This window comes from Cynara cardunculus (genome assembly GCF_001531365.2).
Source record: "Cynara cardunculus var. scolymus isolate 2C chromosome LG 17, CcrdV1, whole genome shotgun sequence".
Taxonomy (NCBI): domain Eukaryota; kingdom Viridiplantae; phylum Streptophyta; class Magnoliopsida; order Asterales; family Asteraceae; genus Cynara; species Cynara cardunculus.
In genome coordinates, this window is record NC_037544.1 from 1,210,036 (window position 1) to 1,227,592 (window position 17,557).

Sequence of the window (17,557 nt, forward strand, 5' to 3'; positions counted from 1 at the left end):
ATTTTGTTCAAACATTTAATGTACATTATTCCATTCTCCACCTACCAATTTGAGTCCATTCTTTCTTTTGAATAAGAAATATATATATATATATATATATATATATATATATATATATACTATATTATAAAGCATTTGATAAAAACTTTTAAAAACTAATTTTATGCATGAAGTGTTGTTTATTGATGCATGATACTTAAAATTCAAGATTACAAGTGATTTTGTATAAGTACAACTTATTAAAGCTCCAATTTAATTTCGTGTAACTAACTGCAGATAAACATAATTAAATATATAATAAACATTTATTTTAGATATATAAAATCTAAAATATAATTAAGATAATCATTGAGTTTCCAATAGAATGTTTAATTATTATCTTTAATAAAAATTATATTATTAAACCTAAAATAAATTACTTTGTTATTAGACCTAGATGAAATTATAATGAAAATTTGAATTAAATAAGTTACAACAAAAAAAATGAGAACTATTAAATAGTTAATTTGATACTAATATCGTTTTTATTTTTTCAAGATTTTTTATGCTATATTCAAATTTATATTTCATTCAAAAATAAAAATATTATCGCTTTCTCAGAACCACATAAAATTGTATTATATTGATAGAGACAAATAATAAAAACTAAACATTAAAATTGAGATTTATTTCGTTGCATTGCGTGAAAACCCTTCTAGTGTGTATGTGTGTATATATATATATATATATATATATATAGGGGGGGGGGGGAGGGGAGAGGAGGGTTTGGTTCACATGAGACTAGTTTGTTTTCGTGAGACCACTTTTTTACATTTGATGAAACTTTACAGCAAAATGTTGTGGTGGTAAAAAAACTGAACCTTCACAGCAAAAAACAATGTAAAGGTTACCTTCACAACGTTTAGCTGTGAAATTTTAAGTGTAAAAAAATGGTCTCACGTGATCCTCTCTCTCTCTCTCTCTCTCTCTCTATATATATATATATATATATATAAGACAAATCAAATACAAACCAATCAATTAAATATTTATGTAAATGATGAATGTTCGTTTATTATGATTTTGAAAGATTATTTGAGTTCATTCATTATGAATCAACACTAAGAAAGAATCGATATATTTATGAAACCAAATATTTGTTAGACTAGATACACGATTGAGATTGATTCGTATTTTATTTGTAACACACACACACATATATATATGTGTAGATGTGCTGTCTCAAATAACAACCATGTAAATATACAAACCTTCTATAATAAAAAAAACCCGATATATTTATGGAAGGTGATCTAAATTCGTTCATTTGATCATGATATTTTATGGAAAATGACCGAGATATACCATAAAACCAAATATTCATCAGGCTAGATGGATGGTTAATACCGGTTTGTAACATTTACATGATTTGTATAGTTCAAAAGAAAATGATACCATTCTATTATTACGCAGGAACACCTAAAACGAGGTAATCATCAAATATGAGACGATATAGAGAGGAAATATTGTGTGTGTGACTTTGTCCTTGACATAGGTTGCAGGCAGAGTCACTCATGTCCATCATGTATATAACATGTGATGGTTGTATGTTTCGTATGTTACCGTTTTCTCATAAAATGATACCGTTTTTGTTTGAACCCTTCCCCATCTGTGTATATATTAGATGAAGGATTGTGTGAAAAGAGAATTATGGTGAGAAGTGTATGAAGAGATCTGAAGCCTTACTCACTTTTAATCTCATACACCCCCATGAATTTGCGCTTTAGAAGACAATTGATCTCATGCATCTCGATGCACTTCATATTAGTGTTGACATTCAATTCGAATTGATTAAAGAATGAAGATATCTTCTTACGCTTCTCACTATAAAATATCTTCTTACGAGAATCCAACCATCTATATATATATACATATATATTGTTATATCCCAGATCTGACAGTAGAACGATTTACACTAGAAGTTTGTAAGAGAAAGTAAACAAGAAGATTAAACAGAGAAACGGCGGCTGCTTTTCTTTTATTGAAAATAGAAATTACAAACTCTCAAGAAACCCTAATCGACTCTCATATGATTTTGAATCTATCTATTACAAAGAGAATTCTCTTGATGCTCTTATTTTTATTTCTCTATCTGAAACACTCTATTTATAGGCAGTAACCCACGAAACCTGGATAAGTTTGACGCTATCCAGAACAGGAATAGCCTTATCCAGAATAAGGAATCTGAAGATAGTCATCTAAAAGATAACAGAGGACGGCACAGCCAGAGAGTCTCTTGTCAAAAACAACAGAGGCTCTGTTAGCATCACCAGAGGCTCTGTGAGCACTCACAGAAGCTCTGGTCTTCACAGAGGGGCTCTGGTCCAAGGGACTTAGAGTCCAAGAACTCTGGTCCTTACAGAGCCCTGCAGAGGCTCTGGTTACCACAGAAGCTCTGTAGTCTTTGAAAGAGGCTCTGGTCTCCGTGACTCTTTAGCACAGAGGCTAGTCTTCTAGACTTTAGACGTTTTGGCGCAGAAACTTCTTCAGTTCATCTTCTAGGCCCCGATTGCTTAATAAAACTTTTTCAAGGTTATCATTAGCTTCAGAATAAAGCTAACATATATATATATATATATATATATGTGTGTGTGTGTGTGTGTGTGGAGGTTCAAACGAGAGCACAAAACACGCTTATCACATGTGATAATACGCGTGAGGGGACCTGGTAGTATGCGAAAGATGTCTTCTACGACTTAGGTCGCGCCAAAGGTTGTCTGCGTCTATGATTTAGCATCACATGTGATGGTCTTGATAGAGTATAGTATCATATCAACAACATCCTTATCACATGTGATAATACATGTGAGGGGGCTTAGTAGTGTAAGGGCGACTTAGCCCGCAACCAAGATCGCGCCGAAAATCATCCGTGTCTCTAATTGAGTATCACATATGTATCATATGTGATTGTCTATAGTAAAAAGGTGTTCTTGCGTTCTTGTAAAATGAATGCGTTCTCGTTTGAACCCCTCCCCCTCTCTCTCTATATATATGTGTGTGTAGACTTGTATATTTAATATCAAGCCATGCTCATTTGTTTGAATAATAGAGTATTGTGTATGGTGTTTTTCATGTTTATTTGACTTTTTTTTATAAATTAGAAAACATGTATTATTTCAAACATTGCATTATACATACACGTTTAAACATACATATTGTTTTATTTTCAAAATAAAACCTGTTAATCATTATAATAATCAAACATGTGGTTGTCATGTGTGCGAATTTTTATCTGTATACATATAATATCCCTTCTGTATCACATATTAAAACAGTAATTACCAGCTTACCCTTTAATTTCCTAAAACAAACATAAAAATACAAACATCATATCCTCCTCAATAAATCAGATCTCAACTCGACAACAGGGTTGCAAGTTGGATGTGGAAAAAGATTGATGGTTTCGACCTACTTTCTGTGTCGGCCGAACTGATCTCGATCCAATCAGAAATTCCCAAATTGCCCTAGACAAGTTTCTTATCTTGAACCCTTTTTATTCAAGTATAGTTCACATTGATTGGTGTCCATGCAATGAGTCAACTTATGCATGCTTGTAGATGAGTCCAAAGGCAAACATATATATATGGTCCATACCAAACATATGGATGGATAATTAATAATATTAATGATTAAAAAGTGAAATAAATGATTGTTAATTCATCACATTTGTAGCCCACAAATCTCACAATATGGTGATTGATAGGCCATAATGGTGTTGTTTATTATACTTTTACTAGAATGATACTCGCATAATGTAGTGAGATACATTTTGGTTTTAATGTTTCATTTTATATTTTGGCTCTATCGATGTTATAATGCGTTTATGTGGTTTTGAGGGGAAAAATGTTTTTATTTTTGAATGAAATGTAAATTTTAAGATATTATAAAATTTTGAAAAGAATAATTGATATTAGTATCAAATTAACTATTTGAAAGCTTTTGTTTTGTGAAATTTTTTTTACGAATTTAAACATAGAGCTTTAATAAGATGTACTCATGCACATTCTACTTATAATATTAAATTTCAAGTAATATGCATCAATAAACGGTATTTTATTCATAAGAATTTGTTTTTAAAAGTTTTTGTCAAATGTTTTATAATATAGTATAGATAAGCATGCATATACGTATATGATTATTTTGTAATTTAGTATCACGTGAATTCTTTTTTACTGTAATTGATAATAGAAAATCAATATAATATCTTAGACTTGAGATCATGTGAAACAAGGTTGTTTTCGTGAGACACGGTTTTACACTTGAAACTTCACAACAAAACACTGTAAAGGTAACCTTCACAGTGTTTTTGCTGTGAAGATTCGGGTTTTTTTTTTTTTTATTTACTTTCGAACATTTTGTTGAGAAGTTTCAAGTATAAAAATCATGTCTCATGTATCTCATAAAAACAACATTTTCTTACGTAAACCAACCCTAATATCTTATCAACGAGTAACCTTTTAAATTTATATTTCAACAAATGGACGTAACATCATCGACTAACCAAACCAACTATTAGTACAAACCATACAAACCAATTATATTTTCATAAAAATAATGAGATTTTATTTATTATAATTTAGATATTTACAAAAGATTACCAGAATTTATTTAAAATGACCTACGCTTTAAATGAGCAGACAATCAAAATATTCGTCAAATCAAGTATTAATTAGATTATATGAACATATTAGATTGATTTGTACTGATATTTGTGAATAAAACCATATATACACACAAATACATAAAAAGAGTTCAAGCGAGAACACTAACTATTTAAGAAAATATAAAAAATGTCATAAATGTATAAAATCACATGTGATTTTACATTAACGTCAAAAAATGGAGGCGAACAACTTTTGAACTTGTATGTTATATATATATATCATATGATTTTGTACGTATATATATATATATATAATTATATATATATACACACACATATGACACATATAAACATAGATCTGAATCATATATGATTTTGTATATTAACGATTTTTTCTTGTTTTCTTAAATCATTAGAGTTTTCGTTCAAACACGCATACATAATATATATATATATATATATATATATATGAAATTATGGTTGTGTTGAATACATGATGTATGATAAAAAATATTATAAAACTTATACTAATAATTACGATCGAACCCGGCTCATGAGAAAATAAGCCGGGCCCATAGGCTTTAATTTTTGGTCTCCTTTTTCCAACGGTTCGTACATCCCCATGCAGTCAAGTTGAGAGAGAACGTCACAAAATGGGTCTTGTCATCCTTGAAAACGACTTGAACCGGCTCTGAACCCAAACCGCCAACAAGCACGCATAACTTAACTCGGGTCTTCACATTAATACGAACCGGCCAAAAGTTGAACCAGATGTATGATTTCAAAGTAGGATTATATACGGATTGGATTGGTCAGGTTAAAAAAAATTGAAAGTTCATGCAAATAAAAAAGTAAAATTACGGTTGAAATTATAATATAATTTTGAATATAGTTAATTACAAGTTAATCTAATATCTAAAGTATATTAATCAAAAACTTAACAATCATATAAAATACATAGTATAGAAATATACCCGATTCATCAGGTTGGGTTAGGGCTGTAAACGATTCGAACGAACACGAACAAATGTTTGTTCATGTTCTTTCGTTTAACTTAACCGAATAAACGAACTAACACGTTCATTCGAAAAAGAAATGTGATTTAGTAAGCGTTTGATAAACGGCCCATTAATTTTTTTTAAAGGTATTTATGTATTAGGTTAGTTGGGGCCGTTTGTTTAACACCCCTATTTCATAATTTCAATATTTCCCTCACGGTCAAATGCCACGTAGGACACATGTTTAATCCGACGTGGCGTCTTGTTCCAAGTTGGCCTTCTCCGGCGGCGCACCCCTATATAAACTCAGCAAGCAGCTACTATTTTGATTACCAAATTAAAAATGGGAAATTGTTTAAAAAAGCAGCCAGCGATTCAATCGGAAGACCTGGAAACTGAGTTTCTCACCGGCAGCCACCGTCAGAAAGGAGATGATTATTCCGGCGACAGCTTTTCCGGTAAAACGCCAGCAACGACGGTGAAGATTAAGATATCGAAGAAACAACTGGAGGAGTTATTGGGTAGAGCGGATGTGCAGGGGTTAACGGTGCAACAGGTGCTTGCTCAGTTGATGAACGTTAGTGATCGATTTGAAACGCACCAACGGACGTGGAGGCCTGCTCTACACAGCATTCCGGAGTAACCATGCATATATGGTTACTCCGACTCCGTATTGGGTTTATCCCAATTATGTGAGTTTCTTTCTTTTTTTCTTTTGTAATTTTAAAGTTGTACATATGGTTTTTGTTTATTTCCTTTAGCGGGATTCAGTCCAACCAATATATATCAGGTTTCTCGAACTAAGGTTACGTTTGGTTCATATAACGGAACTGTCATAATCGAATCTGTCAAATGAACTGAAACTGGGATGGAATTTAATCAAGTTTACCCATGTATTTTGTTTGCGAATAATTGGGATTGGATATGTCAGAGAAATTTGAATCTGTTTTATTTGATGAGTTGCATATAATAGTGGTGGTGGTATGGAGGCGGTGGTAGCGTCTATGGTTGTGGTGGTATGGGGCCGGTAGTAGTCTCCATGGTTGTGGTGAGGGTGGTACTGATTGTGGTGATGACTGTGGTGACAATGGTCGTGGTGGTGGTGACGGTGACAGACAGTGGTTGTGGTGATGATTGTGGCCCTCCCGGCCTCGTACATGAATATAATCAAATAAATTTTTTTATACAATTAATATTTATTAAAAAAAGTTTAGACTCTCTGCCGAATGTCAACCACCTTCCAAATATATTTTATGTTTTTGTAATTGAATTTTTTTATGTATTTTGAATGATTTTACATAATTTACCATTTTATATAAGTTTTTTAAATGTAATTTTCTTAGGTCCGTTGGCAAGCATGACCCATTTATAAGACGGGTATGGACAAGTTTTCAAGCCCGTTCGGTTTGCTATACGAAACCGTTGGTCGAAAAAAAGAAGTTAGACCCGACATGTGACCCGTCCAAACCCGTAAATGATCACCTATAAAGAACACCCTAATTTCATTGGAAAAATATAGGGATGTTTGGTTCAATTAAATGAATGAAAATTTAAATTAAAATGAATTTTTATTTCCCAGTTTAACCTGGAATCAAAGTTTGGGCTTCTGGAAAAATGAGTCTATTATTATATAAAACCAAACAATTTTTTTTATTTTCATTTTCGTTGATTACTGTCTAACACCTTTAACCAAACACCTCATAAGTTTCTCAAAAAACTTGTCAGAATATTTATTCCACGATATAATACAAGAGTTCAATTAATATCTTTTGTTATAGCATAAAAGGCTCAAATATCGGGCCAGTCACCGGTGGTTTGTAAAAAAATCGTCTAGATTTTGTCTGTGGCTCAAACGTACTAGGGCAAAAAAAATTAGGGTAAAAAATGCAACTGTATTAATTTTTTGTGTGCCATTATATATACTTTTAAAACTATAATGAGAACAAGTTTTTTTTTTTGGTAGAATTGGTATGCAACTCTTTTTTCACCCTAAACCCGAGTTCAAATTTTGTTACTATTATTTTTTAGTCAAATGGTGTCATCGTTTGAAAAAAAAAATATTTATATTTGTCTCTTATAGTTAAATGGTACCATATCATAAAAGCAAACAATTATATTTTATTTTACATTATATCATAAAAGTCTCTTAATCATTTTGTATCAAACCATTAAGTAACCGTGAAAAAACACACCTTACTCTGAATGATAATATCCAAATTATTTTCGAACATTTTACGGCCAAATTAGAAAAATATTAAATTCAAACCGTCAAAGAGTGGCGCCATGGGAATTGATTTCACGAAAAGAGCGCGACTTGTTTTGCGAATACCAAAAATCTTGCACTACACGGATCCCTTCAAGCCTCTCTCCCCTTCATAATTCAAACCCTTGATCGTTGCATCTGTGTCGTCAATGGCGGATTTCGAACCACCTTCGTTCTCTTTAGGGCTTGATTTTGATCTGCTCGATTCTGACCCCCACGTTGCAGCTGCAAGTGAAGCTAATAAGGATCCGTCTGCGTCCGGAGCTGCGAAGATACTCGAAGATGATGATAATGATTTTGATACCCTAACAGTTGTTGATTCGGATACTGAGAATGAGAGTTCGCCTCCGAAACTGAAGCGCCTCCGGCGAGGTCTTCCTACCGTGGATGCCGTAGTATCGTCTGCTTCGGTCAAGAGCAAGGCGAATTTGGATTCTGCTGTTGTTGTGGATGACGACGACATTGAGGAGTTCTCTTCGCCGGAGGATAATCATACAGGTATTACTCATTATGTTAGTTATTGTAGTTTAAGTTCATGTTTATGAAAGTAGGTATAAGTTATTGATTCAAGGAAAAAAGGTTATTTGTGATTCTACATAAGCTCATAGCATAACGGATAGAATCTGGCACTCGATTGCATTTCGTTAAACCTGAGTGAAATCAGATGTTTGGAATCGAAACTAAAATCCATCTAGACTGAATCTTAATCCTGTTTTACTTTCAATAATCATGTTGAAATCTTAATGTACTGAATGGAAACAAATTCGCAAAGTTTTGCTGTCATGATAATAATTTAATCTTGATACCTGTTCCGGAATTATTCTACGTAATAAAAACTGGTAAGTTGTTCTTGAGGATGTGCTACCATGTCTTCCTTGCTAAAGTAGTCACTAGATAGAAATGAACTTGTTTTGATATATTTTGGGTGGTATGAGACAGGAATTACTATAAATCACCTAAACTTCATATACTGTATAATAGAGTTTTAGTCGATTTTATGATAATGAAGCAAGTCTTGGAGTATTTAAGAGGTTGGTTCCCCTGGGCTACAAACCCATTCGAAATGTTGTGGTTATTTTTGTTTTTGATATGTTCCAAGAAAAAGTTCTCATTTCTGAAATCTAGCTTGCAATGGAATGTGGCAATGCTATTATACAATTTGTTACTGTCCTTCTAATACCAATAGGGAAGTGTAATCATTATTGATAAAATTCTCATATTTTGAAATATCAAAATGGGACCCTGTTAATTGAATATAGCTGTTTTAAGCTCAAGGAACCTTTATGTAATCCATGGTCATTCTTTGTAGCCCTGTACTGTATTTAGCAAAAGTTATTATCCTTGACCACTGAAATGCAGCAATTTGGACTACTTTGTCAAGAAATATCACAAACACGTAGAGGATCCGATCATCACATTGATTTGTTGTATCATAAAAGGGATGACATTGGTTGGTTCCCTATGATATGAGAAGTACAAAGCTCCCCAATGAGAGAATTTATTCTATTGGGGCTCTTCTTATATTGTCAAGGACTTGTTACACATAACTTGTCAGATGTGTTTGAGTGTCTCGATATTACATTTTTTGCCTTTTGGTTTGTGGTATGTGGCTGCCACTGTGAGTAATTTTCAATTCATGACATCTTTTGTATCCAATGTGTTTTTTGAAAGTAACACAGCTTTTACTGAACTATCAGAATTTTCTTTTGTAGATTATGCTGTAAGATTTTGGAAAATATCTTAGTTATAATGCTGCCCCCTTATAGCTATACTTCAGATTTCCTGGGAAGCTCATTATTAGAACCTTTTATAATTCAATCATGCCTGCTTGTTTTTAATTCCAATATATTGATCTTCTCATGTATGCTACCTTTATTGCTAACTGCAGATGCACGTCTTTCAACACAACACCATTCAGTCTGTACCAGTTCAAAATTCCCACTTAGTGGACATGGGGTTTTGACTAAACAATCAGGAAAGAGAAAGCAAAATGTCTTGGATGCTCCAGAGTCTGTAATCACAAGTTGCAATAATCCAGTGTTTCCAAAGTTGACCATCAGCCCTCTTAGAAGGTTTCAGTTGATTGATTCTGACTCTGATACTGATGATCCTTTTATTAGTGAATGTGCCAAAAATAGGACTTGTACTGGATCAGAATCATCTCTGAATAGACGGCAACCTTATCTTGTGCAACGAGTAGGTTTAAGTGAGCAGGGAAAATTAAATGAACCAATCAGTACATTCACCAGGAAAGATCTATGGGAAGATTTCCAACCAGAGAAGAGCTTCCATATTCCAACTCCAGCTTTGGATGAGGTCTGTGAGGAATATTTCAGGTCCATGAAAGATAAAAGTAAATCTCATGGTGCTACTGGAAAGAGTGACCGAAAAAGTCGTGTTACAAATAGCATTATAGATTTGGGTGACCCAATCCCCCCTGCTCATCGGTACTTCTTCCATGGTGATCCGAGGGTCCAAGAGCTAGTTCGAACTCGCTTGCCCAACTTTTTTCCTTTGAATGCAGCAAACAGAGATTCTGAGCAGCCCAGTACATCAAACATTGATTACATGTAAGCCTGGCTCTAAGTTATTCTATGATATGGCTGACAATTATATAATACTTTTTATAATTCTTTGTATATCTTGTGTTTTTAGGGGTCAATTTAGTCATGGTGAAAACTCTAAACAAGCTGCTAGAACTAATAAAGCTGAGACAAGCTCAAGGAAAAATTCAAGAAAATCAAATACTCGAGAAATGCCAAAAGGTCCAGTGAATTCGAAGTCTGATACTGATAAAGGGATCCCAAAAGTTGCTGGCAAAAGGAGGGTTCAAGCAGATGGTCAACCTTCTGGGCATTGGTTCATGGGCCCTGATAGGAGGAGAGTAAGTTCGAATGTTCTAGATTTGTTATAATTTTCAAATAATTTTTGTCTTGTTACAGAAAACAAGATATTTGATCTCAAATAGTTTGTAGTGGTTATCAACTGTATCAGGTTCATCAGGAGGGGACAAAGGGTAGCAGAAAGCAGTGCATGCTTTTTTAATTTTTTATACTTAAGCAATCATTATTGATATCTATCTATCTATCTATCTATATATATATGCCCCTCAATTTTTTTAGTTTTTTGTTTCAGATCAATGGGAATTTTAGGGACTGATCTTGTTTCTGATTTATAACTGAATGTTTATAAATCAATGTCTCAAGGAGTTTGAAATTTATGTTTTTGGATCTTTTTATAAACTTCTAGCTTGCATATCTATGTATGTTGTATGATCTAAATCGCTTTTCTTTTCACTTCAGGTTTATGTCAGTAAAACTGGGCAAGAGCTCACTGGTCGAGCTGCTTACACTCTTTATAAAAAGGTACTTGTGACAGTATTCATTTCTCAACCTCCACTTAGTTTAGTTATGCAATTAAGAAACTTCCATGTCAAAAAAATTCTGCTTGTGAATCTTTTTCAGCTAAATAGTATAGCCTTGATGTGATGTACTTTGGTGAGGGCTTGTTTGTTAGAAGCTTAATGAGTTTATGGGACTCGCAGCTTATTCGGTCAGCTATACATGACTATTTGATATGATAGTGGCTTAATGATATAGAAAGTGGCTTATTCAGTAAGCCTCTAGGGGGAGCTTTATGCAAAAAAACAAGTTTTTTGCAAACCTGTCCCTCCCAATTAAAAAACACGCTCTTTCTGTTTATAAAAAAACCATCCCAAACAAAAACCTTTTCAATCCACATAGACATATTAATCCACACATACATCTTTATCTATACAGGATTTAATGAAAACCAACCAAACAGCCCCTTCTGTTTCTGCAATTGGCTCTTAAATATTTGAGTGAACAACATATATTATCTCACCATATTAGAAGGGACTACTCTTTCAACCCTGCAATGTTATCATTTACTAATCGCTCCCTCATCCCAAAATAATGCCATTTATTTACTAAATGACAATATTACCCTTAATAATAGAAGAGGTAATGTATTTCTCCATCTCATAATTAAGGGTAAACATTGGAAAGTAGGTTGATACCGACTTTGGAGCAAACTAAAATAGAAGAAACGTGGACGTTTATTTTGGGACTGAGGGACTAATATTCAAGCTTCATTTAAACTAGCCGTTTCAGTATATTTACACCGGTAACCTGTGATATTTCTAATTATCATTCTCCACTATTTGTTGTATTGACAGGAGAGTGGGACAGGATTTAAAAAGAGAGAGGCAAAGAAGAAAGCTTCCACCAAGAAAAAATAGAAGTTGATCTTGTCTCTGCCATTTTATATCGGTATGTCAATGTTTTAAATATCGATGGTTTATAAATAGATCTAAGAGTCTGTTTGGTATTACTCAAAGCCAGTTGAATCTAATAATTCTTTCACTTGCCTACATCACTCTCGCCAGTACGATCTTGTTCTATCTTGTCCCGTCCAGTCATATCTTATGTTCTTGTGCTGCTTTTAAGAAAATATTTAGACCAAATGCCGTTTTATTTCGTTATCAATTTTTGATCACAAAGTTGTGCTCATAAGATATCCCAAAATGGGTTCAAGTAGCATGACTTCATGGTTTTAATGGTGGTTTCTACAGTGTAGGTAGGGAAGCATTCACAAGAGATGTTCCGTTCATGGCTACTTTAATCGCAAATTGTGTATTATGGCTTGCAAATTTGCAGTTAAGAGAGGGATATGATACCATAGTTTCAAACATCATCATGAAGTTGGCTGCTGCTTCATTCATTGTGAATATGGTTTGTAGTTCATAAAATGCAAAATGCTTCTTTTTCATTAATACAAACGTGTCAAGACCGAAAAACTTGCCTCTTTTTTACCGGCTTTTCTATCATATGTTTTACGTGTTAATGGAATGATAAGTGATTTTCAGTTCACTACATTTTAGATGTTTCTGTTTTTTGGCTTGAATTACATGTTACATTTGTTCAACATCTGTTTTTGTGGAAATGGATACAACTTTTCGAACCAATTTTTTGTGGCAATATAATCAATCATTGATAACCGAAACTAGGTTTGACCAGTAACTGTTCGAGCTGTTTGGTTGATTTTTCGTTAAGTTCTGTATGGATCAATTTTTTTGTATAAACCAAGAATTTTTTTGTTTGGAAAGGTTTTTCCCCATCAATGGAATGTACATGTTTTTAAATTAGAAAAGGGCATGTTTGAAAAAAAACTTGACTTTCTGTATAAAGGTTCTCCGGAAGCTTAGTGAATAAGCCTTTTCTTAACAATCGAACTGATTTTTCTTTGTTAAGGACATAGATCATCATCTTTAACCTAAATACTTACCTATACCATCCTATTCTTTTTTTTTCCAAAGGTTTCTTAAATACAAATTACTCCATGAAGGTTTCTTTTTTATTGTCAAATAGGTTTAAGCAGAGATGCATAAAGACCACGCCTTTCAAACCAAAAAGATCCAGGCCAGGTTGGACTGAATCAGGCTTTGAGGTTGAAAAGGGTTGTATCAGGTCTTTTTCAAGCTTAGCTTAATCATATATTTGTAAGTTTTACCGGGTTTTTTCAGGTTGGAGTTGAACCTTTCCTGGCTGGGCCTATATACATGTCTACCTCGTAGTTTCTCATTAATTTGACATCCATGTTGATATATTTTTTCATTTGTTTTTTCCGTAGTTTTCTGGTTTTTCATTTATTTTGCATTGAGAGAGAAGAGAGAGAGAGAGTGTGTTAAGGGAAAAATGCTAGATAAATGAAACCGAAAAGTCATGAAAAAATGAAGAAAAAAATATCAATGTGGTGTAATTTACGTCGCTCGATTTTTGTTTTTTTTTTTTGTTTTTTATAAATTAGAGGTGGTGAGGGTTTTTTAATTTAAAAAATATTGTTGTAATCGCCAATTTAATTATATCCGTTAAATCAATTAATCTAATGATTGATGGAGGTGGGTTTCTCCTAAAAGATTGAACCTCGTTAAGTCGTTATGTATATATATGGTGTGTACGCACGTGTGTATACGTATGTAATACATATTTTTTTGAAAGAAAATATATGATATTATTAAAAGTAAACTTAAAGTATAATAATCAATATATATTAAATCATAATAATTAATTAATTTAATAAAATCAAGGTATAATTTTTTATTAGACTTAATTACGGATTTGGTTCCTATGGTTTGTGTGATTTTTAAGAAATTGGTCTCTCGAATGAGACAAAAAAAAAAGGACAAAAATGCCTTCAAGGTTAACGGAGGAACTGGATGGTCGTTCAATTCGTTATAAAACGAAATACGACGAGTCCAATCTGTAATAAATGAAGTTCAGGGACCATTTTCGTAAAAACTACCAAATCACAGGGACCAAAGACATAACTTACTCTAAGATTTTTTCATTTGGTAGATTCTGGAGTTGCTAGTTTCTGGTTTCTGTTTTCTTTTGCAACCATTTTTCAATTTTGTTCGTGTTTCTTGGACTTCAACTTCTCTAACCCTAATAAGCTCTCTCTGAGCGGCTCGACGACGATGGGTTCACTAAACAGAGTCTTGGAGTGTCCGGTGAGTGTTTTTTACAAAGTTCTTGAAGATAAAAATCGCATCTTTTTGGCTAATTACACCCCCTCTCTCTCTCTCTATCATGGCTTGATGGTTAAGCTACCTCATGGGTTCATGGGTTAGGAGGTGTGTAGAACACACTCATGTAAGCTAACCATAACCCTTGGGGAAATGGGCTCACGCCCCCTTGGGGTCCTAGAGGGAGCGCCCCTAGTGGTGGTCCGGCTTCTGAATGTTCTAAGTCAAATTCATAAACTTTTGAGTCCTCTTCAAGTTAATTGTTGTATTTAGTATAAGATATCAAAGATGGAATATACATATATAAAGGAAGGTTCAGGGGAAAACTTTGGAGAAAATGAAAAATGAGGAATACCCTGGTAACCACTCGTCTCGACTGTAATGTATGCACATGTTGCATACAAGTAAACGAATCTATTTATTGGTTTTTATGCATGTGTGCATGTTATGCACATGTGCATACCGGAAAACTGCTTATGAGTTACTTGTATGCACATGTGCATACCGTCCGGATGAACGCAATCAGGGTGGTCCTTAGTTTTTTTAATTTTCTACGGTTTTCTCCTGAACCTGACCCTGTATATATGTATATGTATCCTTATGATATATAGAGCTCCAACAGGGCCCCGGTCCTAAGATTTTTGATGCCTTGTGCGAAAATAATAAAAGATGCCCTAAGCCTATTTTTTTTAAGCCAATGAAACAAAGAAACATGTGATTTTTTAAAGAGTTTAGAACCAAACTAAGTGTCTCATTCTCATGTTGATTTTTATTAATTATAAAAACCAAAACCCTAAATACAAAATATAGAATAATAAAAGAATAAATCTTGGATTAAGATCGTGCTTCCTTCTTTTCCAATTWTCTTTTTTCCAAATTCAAATTAGCAAAATAGAAACTTTATTTCAATATATGGACTCAACAGACGAGGAAAATTATCATTAATTTTTAACTAAAATAGTAAATTACATCCAAATTACTGTCATAGTAAACAAAAAGTAAAACTCAAAAGTTATAGGTGTAATGATTAAGGCTAAGGGTCTATCTATTAACAACTTAATAAGCTTAATGAAACTAACAACTTATTTGCTCAACTACGCATGATTGTTTCGTAGTGGCTTAATGATATAGAAAATAACTTATCCAGTTAACTTTTAGGGAGAGCTTTATATAGAAAGCCAAGTTTTTTTTCAAACATGTCCCTTCCAACTTAAAAAAACGCTCCTTACATTTGCGGAAAAACTCTCTCAAACAAAAACTTTCCAACTTATACAAACAGATTAATTCATACAGACAACTTTATCCATATAGAACTTAATAAAAAACCAATCAAACTCCCCCTAAATCTAATGCGGTAATGTCAAACCTCAAAGTAAACAAAAGTCAAAAGAACAATAATAAATTGTAAAATTCTTAATCTATGTTACTGTGTGTTGTAAAGAACAAATGCCCAATAATTAAGACAAAATCACAATATGTTGTTAATGTTGTGCAGTGTGCTCCAGCTATGTTGATACAGTGATGTGCTCATGTGCATTGAAAATTTCAATTCTCATATTTCAATATGCAAGAGGAAGACTCATTATCAAAATGACAAAAGCCCCTTAGCTGGAAAGAGAATACCATGCCTTGAAAATCGAAATCGAAATGGAAAGAGAATACCATGCCTTGAAAATCGAAATGGTCGAACTTTGAAGAACAATAGAAATTAGATTGAGTTGTTGGAATGTTAGCGTTAACTGGTTCACGATTTGCATTCAGTATTCAACACTACTAAGCATTGGACATGTTTTTATAGTTAAAACTCAGTTGTCCAATTCCTAAATTATTAAACCCAAAACTAGTAATATGTGACAACTTGATTCCCCTTTAAGCTTTGATGCCCTGTGCAACCGCACGGGCTGCATGTGGCCAGGGCCGGCCCTGAGCTCCAATTATGGTGCTTCTATTTTCACTTCCTATATATAGTTCTTTCGAACCGGAATTGAGTGTTGATTCTAATATATGATTAAGTATGCTAACCTTTTTGTGATCTTAGCAATGAAAAATTAAGCCCCTTGTTAAGCACTGCTGATCCAAATACTTTGTTTTTTTAAGCAAATTCATGCTTGCCACACCTAGAACTTTAGAAGTGGAGCCAAAAAGTTCAATGATCTTGACTAAATACCTGTCAAAATTCAATTAGGACAACTTTTGGGAGATGGTTGATTTCAGGCAATGGTGGAACCTGTAGTGGAACACACTTGAATGAATTGGAGGTCATGATGCTGAAGCGTTCGTGATTTGGAATGATCCTACACTGATTAAGATATGGAATATAGCGTTCGTTCAGGTAAAGATCTTACGCTCTTTTGGCTGCATTAATATTTAATCTTAGTTATGTGTTTGGTCTTTTTTTTGTTTTTATATTCTGGGAGGGGATTGTATTTCGCTATGAGAAGGGTAAGAAGGTATCTCCACCCTTGGATCAATCATAATTGAAGATCAATTAGAAATACCCTTCTAAGCTAATTCATGGGTTATTTTGGGACTTAATGTGAACCATCAGATCAACACCAATTAAAAGTGATCAAGGGTCCAAATCCCTTCTTACACTTCTCACCTTAACTCTTATTCTCACACGATCTTTCGTCTCTGGATCTTTTCCCTATATATTATATTATATTATGTTATATTATATTCTATTACCTGTAATCTAGTCATAAATGCTCATTAAGGTTGTTGTAATCTAATGCTAAGTATTTGAACACAACAAACTTATGAACGTAAGATATTCGAGAGTTGACTTTTTATTTTAGCTACAAACTCACTCCTTTTCTCAATTGGAACAACTTTGTGGCATAAATTTGAGGTTGGATTTTTACAACAAATCGAGCCAAACGAGCGGATATGTCCCGCCCGAAGGTAGGGTCCACCGGGGGCGGAAAGAAGATGTACATAGACCTGACCTCTACACTGATAATATCGAGGTTTACTTTTTATATTCTCTAAAAGATCCTTCTTGGACTTGTGTAATTATGAGTTTGTTGTTACCTCCATTGGGCATTTATTGCACCTATTAAATTACACTATCCAAATTCCTATTTAAACCACTGAATTCTAACTGT

The 17,557-nt window shown here is 33.4% G+C and overlaps 2 protein-coding genes and 1 long non-coding RNA gene across 4 annotated transcripts in view; all 3 read left to right on the forward strand.

Annotated features, from left to right (window-relative positions):
* The first annotated feature begins 5,979 nt into the window (after positions 1-5,979).
* Positions 5,980-6,534, forward strand: LOC112501271. Its single transcript, XM_025104982.1, has one exon. It carries the CDS (start codon positions 5,984-5,986, stop codon positions 6,281-6,283), a length of 300 nt encoding a protein of 99 aa, XP_024960750.1. The 5' UTR covers positions 5,980-5,983; the 3' UTR covers positions 6,284-6,534.
* A 3,176-nt stretch (positions 6,535-9,710) lies between these two features.
* On the forward strand, positions 9,711-12,740 carry LOC112501031. Of its 2 annotated transcripts, none has more exons than XM_025104667.1 (5): positions 9,711-10,473; positions 10,559-10,787; positions 11,206-11,268; positions 12,102-12,195; positions 12,498-12,740. In XM_025104667.1, the coding sequence occupies exons 1-4, from the start codon at positions 9,767-9,769 to the stop codon at positions 12,162-12,164; spliced, it is 1,062 nt and encodes a 353-aa protein (XP_024960435.1). In that variant the 5' UTR covers positions 9,711-9,766; the 3' UTR covers positions 12,165-12,195; positions 12,498-12,740. The 2 variants fall into 2 exon arrangements, with proteins under 2 accessions (XP_024960435.1, XP_024960436.1); XM_025104668.1 differs by having other exon boundaries at positions 12,503-12,740.
* Positions 12,741-14,347: 1,607 nt separating this feature from the next.
* LOC112501118 overlaps positions 14,348-17,557 on the forward strand; it is a 15,615-nt gene continuing 12,405 nt past the window's right edge. Inside the window, exons 1-2 of the long non-coding RNA XR_003067417.1 lie at positions 14,348-14,435; positions 16,636-16,782. This is a non-coding gene — a long non-coding RNA (uncharacterized LOC112501118). The remainder of the gene's footprint in view (positions 14,436-16,635; positions 16,783-17,557) is intronic.

Bases quoted from the DNA above. Each gene is read 5' to 3' on its own strand.
- LOC112501271 (XM_025104982.1), top strand. From the start codon at position 5,984: ATGGGAAATTGTTTAAAAAAGCAGCCAGCGATTCAATCGGAAGACCTG.
- LOC112501031 (XM_025104667.1), top strand. From the start codon at position 9,767: ATGCTACCTTTATTGCTAACTGCAGATGCACGTCTTTCAACACAACAC. The intron at 10,788-11,205 runs GTAAGTTCGAAT...TTTTCACTTCAG, and splicing joins TGGGCCCTGATAGGAGGAGA to GTTTATGTCAGTAAAACTGG. The intron at 11,269-12,101 runs GTACTTGTGACA...TTGTATTGACAG, and splicing joins CTTACACTCTTTATAAAAAG to GAGAGTGGGACAGGATTTAA.